Source organism: Lolium perenne, chromosome 4 (assembly GCF_019359855.2).
Source record: "Lolium perenne isolate Kyuss_39 chromosome 4, Kyuss_2.0, whole genome shotgun sequence".
Classification (NCBI taxonomy): domain Eukaryota; kingdom Viridiplantae; phylum Streptophyta; class Magnoliopsida; order Poales; family Poaceae; genus Lolium; species Lolium perenne.
In genome coordinates this window covers 72,008,931-72,016,633 of record NC_067247.2, presented here as the reverse complement: position 1 = coordinate 72,016,633, position 7,703 = coordinate 72,008,931, and the positions used below count along the sequence as shown (strand labels likewise).

The following is a 7,703-nucleotide window of genomic DNA, read 5'->3' as shown; positions in this document are numbered from 1 at the left end:
CTCGTGTTCTTCTGCCTCTCCCTCTTTCCCCCTTTTGGATTTGGGTCAATCGCGAGATCGGGCCACAAACTAGGTCTTAGACCTCATCAGTAACATAGCTAGTTACCACCTCACTTTCTTTCTTCATTATTATTATGCAATATCACCTGGAGATTCGGGTGCTATTTCGTATACACACCCCAAGGCAAGATGTGTCTATAACATAATAAATAATACAATGCATAAACCACATACAAATTAATACCCACTTTGAATGTTGTAACGTATAATTAAACTAGTAATATATGTATGTTATTGTGGTCCAAGTTACTCGTCACTGCGACTAGACTCAGATATTTCCCCGATATGGACAGCACAACATCATCAGCCCAACCCGATGTCGCCATTAACCTTAACCTCAGCTAAACGCCCAGCCAGGTCACGTTCTTGCATGTCCGCCGTTAACTCGCGCTTTTCCTCCACGGCCAGCCCGGCGAGCCGATCTGTTCATAGCAACTTAACAGTTGTTGTTGTTGTCTGCTACATAGCGTATGTCGCGTGCGAGCTTCTTGACGAGTAGAAAGAAAAATTACCTAAAAAAAGGAAATTGCAATCGCTGTATAGCCGAGAAATGTAAAAACAAAAATATTGCACTCCGATCTGGCCGGCTCAGCCTTCCGTACGTGTTCATAGGGATAGGATGTGAGTGTGTGCATTCATAGGGGTTAATGTATGCGCTTGTTTGTGAGCGTGTGTGTTTGTACTGTGTTTCTCAGAAAAAAATATTAGGCTCCGATCTGGCCACCGGTGCGTGTACGTCAAGCCGTCAAGGTGTTAAGCTTAATTTTACTATACTGAAAAGCAACGGTTTGACAAGGACTTGCTTCTGCCGATCGGTACCAACGTCTTATCAGCTCATCGCTTTTTCACTTTCACGGTGCTGCCGTCTCGTATACTTGGTCGCATGCTTCTCCCCATGACCCCATACGTACGATCACGATAGCGATATCTGAGTTTCCTGCTAGAATATATTCGGACAGTCAGTTGACTTGGGAGTGGTGACTGGATTTTATCCCAACAAAACCAGATACCCAACTTGTTCTCGCCCATAGAATCGATGGATTTCGACACGACGAATGAATGGGTGTCTTCAGCAAATTAAGTTTGGGTTTTCTAGTGTGCTTATCTATCGGCTGGAAACGAATCTGTTCGCTAGCTAATTAGCAAGCTAAGCACACCAGTCATCAGGTGACCGGGGAGATGATACTCTCTTCCCAAGGAAACCATGGGCGCCATGGCGTACCCGCTCGCGTGCACTATCTGGGTCGCAATTCGTTGCAGCTGGGATACCGACGGGTCGATTGGCGTCGGCCACTCTTCGTCCCGGCTGGCACGCAGCGCAGGCACAGGGTAGTGCAACGAACTGTACGCGAGCGACGGGAGCCAGCCATGCAAATGCAAATGCAAATGCGAGAGGATAGAAAAGCTGAAAAGAAAAGGTCTCTCGATCCGTGTCGTTTTCCTCGTACCGAAGTGGATTTCCTCCGTCCACACTCCTTGCTGTTACCTATCCTGCTTCTCTCCCAAGGTACGACCACAATTACCAGGAGGAAATACATAAGCAACTTTTTTTTGACAATCAATAACACATATATTCATAGCAACAAATAGTACATGGTAGAGATACATGAACTGACTCCAACGATTACAAAATAAAGTCTAAAAGATAGTAACAAATCTTCGAGGTCTTCAATTTCTTTCTTCTTCCAGAACACAATCTTGTACTCTTCTGAAGGCAGCCAAAGATAGATAACAAACCATAAACCTGTAGATACCGACGAAAGTTCTCCCATAATTTTTTGAGCCGCAATGCCAAGGCTGCGTGCACGCACGCAATCATTAAAGCAGTCATACAACATCGGCAAGAGTACCAACACCAGTATGTCAGGGAATAATAACCGACTAGCTTTGTCGTCGTTGATGGAGAGCCGAGAGTACGAATCACCATTGTCGAGGACGTAGCAGCCGGGACAAAAACTGCGAGGATAATCCTCGCGGCAACAGCGACAAAAGATCCAAAATCGATCAGGCGAAGCAAGATCCGAAGGCTCATACCTAGAAAATTGTGATTGTTCAACACCACCATTGACGCCGAGAAGAAAATCTCGTCGCCGAACGAAAGGCCAAAGATCACTTATTGCAGACGATGCCATCTCCATTGAGGGAAAACCAACAAGAAGACGGCTACCAAAATCCTAACATAATCTAATGCAAACAATATTTTTATTCGAAACTCCACACATAGATCGGGTTCCCCACTCCTCCCGACGCCGACGAAGCCGGCCGGAGGAGGGGGAACCAATCTATGGAGGAGGATGAACTGGAGACGGCTAGGGTTGAGCGGCGGCTGAGAGAGGAGAGACGGACTAAGTTTTTAATCGACTTAAAATAACAAAATACATAAGCAACTTAATTAACGCGTAGCGGAATGTTCTTCGTTATGACTAAGGTTTTGGTTTCTGAGTAGTGAAATTTTCCCCATGGGTTAGGATCCCAGGTTTCCGCTGTTACCCGGAAAATCCCGACCGGCTAATAGTCTTACATTTAGGAAAGCACAAAAAATCAGAACTTTTTGCCTCGTAAGTCCATTGGTCGGGATATCCGGTTACAAACCGGTAACCATATTTCTGCATAGCTAACAGCATCTCTAACTGACCCTTTACAATTTAGATGAGTAAACGGAGGAGTAAACTTAGAGAAGTAAAACTTCACTCCTCTAACGGTGGCCACACCTAGCTGATCCCTCAAATTTAACTACTCAAACGATGCGATTCCACATGGAAGTCTCTCCACGTATTCTTCCTTGTTATTTCCTCAGCTTCTTCTGATGAAATCAACTTAATTTGAACAAACATGTGACAGTTTTATTATGAAGCTCTTGACGATTAGGGTCACTCCTTGCTCGTAAATACAACTCATTGTTACATGGAGAAAGAAGAAGAAAAGGTGAATTCGTTAGTGTCATACGGATCTACGTATGTTACAACTTGCAAGGAGAACCGAGGCGAACTTGGTGTGCAGAACCTATAATTCAGGATTTGAGTTGTTTATTGTTGTACATGTGCAATGCTCTTCCCTCTAGCCTTGGCCATCTCTCTGAGGATGTTGGAATCTAGCACGGCAGTGCCTTCCGCGAGCAGCTCGTCGACCCTGTCAATGTCACCTCCCTCCGCCTTATGCTGCTACCCACGACCCATCATGTCATACTCGTCGACACGCTTTGAAATATACAAGTAAGAAGAGACAATGCCAAGCTATTAGGCCATGGTGGGTGGCGGCGGCGGTGACGGTGGTGGAGGGGGGGGGGGGATGGCGGCCCGGTGGTGCGGGCTAGGCCTATTCCGACCGGCGTCGGCAAGATCAGCAAGGATTGTGGGCAGCAAAGGGGCCGAAAAATTATACTCAAGCAAGACTCGGTCTCTTAAGGGCATCTCCAGCGGGGCGACGCATATTTATGTCCGTTTGCGTCGGGCACGGACACAAAAAACGTCCGCATGTCCGCATGCGTCTGCCCTTGCTCCAGCGGCAGGGACGCATTTATTTGACCGCATGCGTGATTAGAGAGGAGAGAGAGGGAAATATTATGTTTGTGTGGCTAGGAATAAGCGCATGCGTGATTAAAGGAGGAGAGAGAGGGCTGCATGCAGCACAACCGGACACAAACGGACGCGCGGACGCGTCCGCAGAGACGCATTCCTGGCGCATATTTGGTCCACGTTTGCGTCAGGACGGACACTGCGAACGTTTTGCGTCGCCCCGCTGGAGGGCGTTTTTTGTCCGCGCAGACGCAAACGGACGAAAAACGTCCATTTACGTCGCCCCACTGGAGATGCCCTTATATTAACAGAGTTGGCAGGAAATACTAGGATGCATCTAGGTGTAGGTGCACCCGTTTTCTCTAATATTGAAAAATAATGCTATTTGAACATCTCAATTAAATTAAAATAATTTTTTTATATACATATTTTGTTGATACTTACTTATGTAACTTTTCGCAGAACAATACACTTGTATTGTAGCCTAATGTAGTCTCATTGGTGTTAGTATTATATGAATGACGAAATGTCCAAATGGCACTATAATGATTAGTTGTGTACTATTCACGGTAATAGGTAATTCCATTTCATATTTATTTGTAGGTCACACACGCTCGAATTTTTATGCCAAAATCTGCACAAATAAGTACTCCTACCAACATTGGATATGCATGCGTGCATGTTTTTCAATTTTTTCTGAAATTTTAAAATAGTAATTTTTTAGAATTTTTCATTATAGGGTACACTGCACAGAGTTGGCCTTTTTTTACGGGCCGACTCTAATAATTTTACTCCTCTCAAGATTTTAAGAAATAGGTTAGGTGCAGTTTAGAGGAGTAAATTCAGTTTTAGCCCCCGTCTGACAGCTCAGTTTTTTGAAATATTTTACAAATACTTCAGCTTTTCCAGAAAAAAAATGAAATATTGAATATTTCGAAGCATTGTGGAAAGTTGGACCCACCGAGTCGAGACAGCCCTTGGATCAGATCATCAGAATATGCAATGTGCCTACGCGTCTTTCTGCTTCCCCTACAACCTACAACCAGCTAGAGGAGTCCGGTGATTATTCAGCTAAATCTGCCTACCGTGTGCAATTTTCTGGGGCTATCTACTCTGACTTCCCGGCCACAGTATGGCGTTGCTGGGCTCCCGGGAAGTGTAAATTCTTCCTTTGGACGGCAGCTCTTGGGCGAATCCTCACTGCGGATGCACTTCAAAGGAGAGGATGGGAGAACAATTATTTTTGCCAACTTTGCTTCCGCAACCTAGAGACGCCCTGGCACATTCTCACGGAGTGTCCATGGACTAGGCAAGTATGGGCGGCGCTTGCCTCCTTGGCTGCCTCCCCCGCCTTGTCTCCCTCCTCCTGGACGGACATTTCCTCGATCACAGAATGGCTACACCTTTGCCACAATAACTCGCCTCAGGAGGCTAGGAAGGGGGTGAAATCTCTTATCATGTTGGCGGCTTGGGAAATATGGAAGGAGCGAAACCGACGAGTTTTTCAGCATGAGGAGCTCTCCGTCTCGGCCCTTGTGTCTCGGATTAGAGATGAGGCGATTCTTTGGAATATGGCGGGCGCAAAGATCCCCTTTGATCCTGGTTGAGTTCGGACGCCTTTTTTTTTTCCTTCTTCTCTCCTTTTTTCTTTGGCGACTAAGGCTCCTTGTTGCCTCAGTTTTCGGGAGGTGGCGTTTTGGCTCATAGGAGCAAATGCTCTCATTATATAAAATAATTAAAAATTAATTTTCAAAATGTTAAAAAAAATTGACATAATTTTATTGGTGTACATCGTAACATTCTATGTTCGTACACAAGTTTTTGTGCAAAAACAATATTTTATGTGGTGTGTATAAAAAAGACAAAAAAATACACTGTACGTAGTCGTGTTACAACATCAAAATTTATCTTTTTTACAGGAGCCACATAATTTTTTTTATTTTTTTCGAAATTTGTGTACCTACATAAAATGTTTAGATGTACATGTAAAAAATTTGTTTAGAATTTTTTGACACTTTAAAATGTGGATTCACACAATGGGAGCAAATACTCCTATGAACCAAAGTGCATTTCCCCAGTTTTCGCTCCTTTTCTGTACCAAATTTCTATCTAATCAATGAATTTAGCAGCTCTCCTGCTAACATTCTACAACCAGCCAGCTAAGCCACGCTACGCTAGATTAGCATTAGCCATTAGTCAAAGTCCCTAATGGTGGATTAGTATACACGTAACTACAATCGAGCTGTTTTCTTTTTTCAATCTCGACCCTCGCCGGACGACGAGCCGGCTCGCTACTCTGCAATGGCGCCGAGGTCTGTCACGAAGTCTCGGCCCAGGCTGTGCGTCCTCCGCGAGCGGCGCCGGGACCCCTTCTCTCGGCTCCTCACAGGGGCGCCTCCGGCGGCCGAGTCCGGGAAGACGAGCGGGCCGTGGTGGTCGGCCCCCAGCGCGGCGCTGGCGCGGATGGCGAGCGCGGCCATCTCCTCCGCCCGCAGCGGACGCCGCCGCATGGCCGCGGGGAGCACGAAGTAGAGCTGCCCGGGCTGTAGCTCCTCGTCTGCAGCGACTGCCGCCACGGCGCCGCCGAGCTCGAGCCCGTCGGCGCTGCACAGGAAGCACGCGCCCGCGCCGCTCGCGGCGGCTGCAGCTGCTTTCACGGCATGCGACGCCAGGGTGCCCCCGGGGAACCGTTGCAGCTCGCCGTCCGCGAGCACGACCCTCGCCGCCGTCGCCTCACCCACCGCCGCGTCCCCCGTCACCGCCGCCACCGCCGTGGCCTCGCACGAGTTGCACGCGCCCATGGTACTGAAAATTGAAAGATTACTATTTTGTCGCACGGAGATCGAGGGGAAGAGCTCGTGTAGATAGCTCGAGCTCTGCACGCAAGGCGGTGGTTGTGCTGGTAGCCTGGGAGGAGCAAGGCGTTGGAGGTTTATATAGAGGCGAGGAGGTGTCGCGGCGACGGGGAGGACGCCGAGCTGGAGGTTGTTGGAGACAGCTTGCATGCTACAGTAGGCGCCGTAAATGTGTGACACTGTGCATCGTGTCCTAGCAAGCTAGGGACGTCCCGTCCGTCTGCTACTCCTGCTACTCCGTGTAGTGGCAATGGCGTCGCCATGTGTGGAGCTAGCTACCTCTCTGCATCCGTGGCACACTGGCGTTTCAGGGACCCACGGGTCAGTGGCTGCTGACGTGTCGCAGTTTTTCACGTGTCGCTGAGAAATTGAATTGATCACGTGTTCTGATCATCCTTGGGCAAAACATGATACTTAATCAATCAGAAGTTTTAGAAGCTGAGGAAGTGGCGAGGAAGAACCAAATGGGCAAAAGGAGAGGCCAAAGTTGGCAGCTTCGCGCCATTTTCTCTGCCCTGCCATGTTGGATTGAGATTTTCTTGGAAATTCTACTCCAATGCAGCCCCAAAGATCAACCGGCTGCATTTGTTTGGGTCGGCTTGCGGACACAAAAACGGTCATTATAATTTACCATGCGTAAGTTTGGGTCTAGGTGCCTCCAGCGGTTCGACACATATTTTTTTTCCTTTTTTATTTAAACATGAATAGGGAAGTCACAGAAAGTAGTCGTCAAACACCCTTGACGGTCATCTTGTCGGTGTGGTAGTTTCTGCGACATTTTTTTCTTTTCCTCGCCGGACTCGTCGGTGTGGTAGTTCATGTGGCAGAATGTCTTGTCAAGCACCTTCTCGGTCATCTTATCGTCGCCTTCGTAGAGGAAGGTGAGCAGGCAGCCGGTGTCAATGTTGTGGCCGCGGGGCGAACTTCTTTCACCCAGTGTGTGGGTACATCTTGCCCTGCCCGTCGAAGAAGACCTTGATAGGCCATCGGTAAAAGCCGCAGTTGTCCTCCCCCTACTGCAACTCGACGTCGTCGACGAACTCCGCGAACTTTTCCGGGAGGGGCTCATGCCGAGCGGGTCCTCGTCGATGCGGAGGATAAACTCGAAGCACCTTGCTTCCTGCAAAGACAATGACGATGCCGGCGACGGCGAGCGTGGGGGTGATGTTGTGTCATCGATACGGGCCACGGGCCATGGTTCAAGAAGAAGTGCACCATCATCCTCCAACACGATGCTTGATCTCACTTATCCAGCTCTATCGTAAATTGCTTA

At 48.0% G+C, this 7,703-nt stretch overlaps 1 protein-coding gene across 1 annotated transcript; it reads right to left on the bottom strand.

Annotated features, from left to right (window-relative positions):
- Positions 1-5,750: 5,750 nt before the first annotated feature.
- Positions 5,751-6,476, bottom strand: LOC127348444 (uncharacterized). Its single transcript, XM_051374470.2, has one exon. The coding sequence runs from the start codon at positions 6,374-6,376 to the stop codon at positions 5,867-5,869; it is 510 nt and encodes a 169-aa protein (XP_051230430.1). The 5' UTR covers positions 6,377-6,476; the 3' UTR covers positions 5,751-5,866.
- Between the last annotated feature and the right edge of the window lie 1,227 nt (positions 6,477-7,703).

Excerpts from the sequence above, each read along its gene's own strand:
- LOC127348444 (XM_051374470.2), bottom strand. The coding sequence starts at position 6,376 with ATGGGCGCGTGCAACTCGTGCGAGGCCACGGCGGTGGCGGCGGTGACG.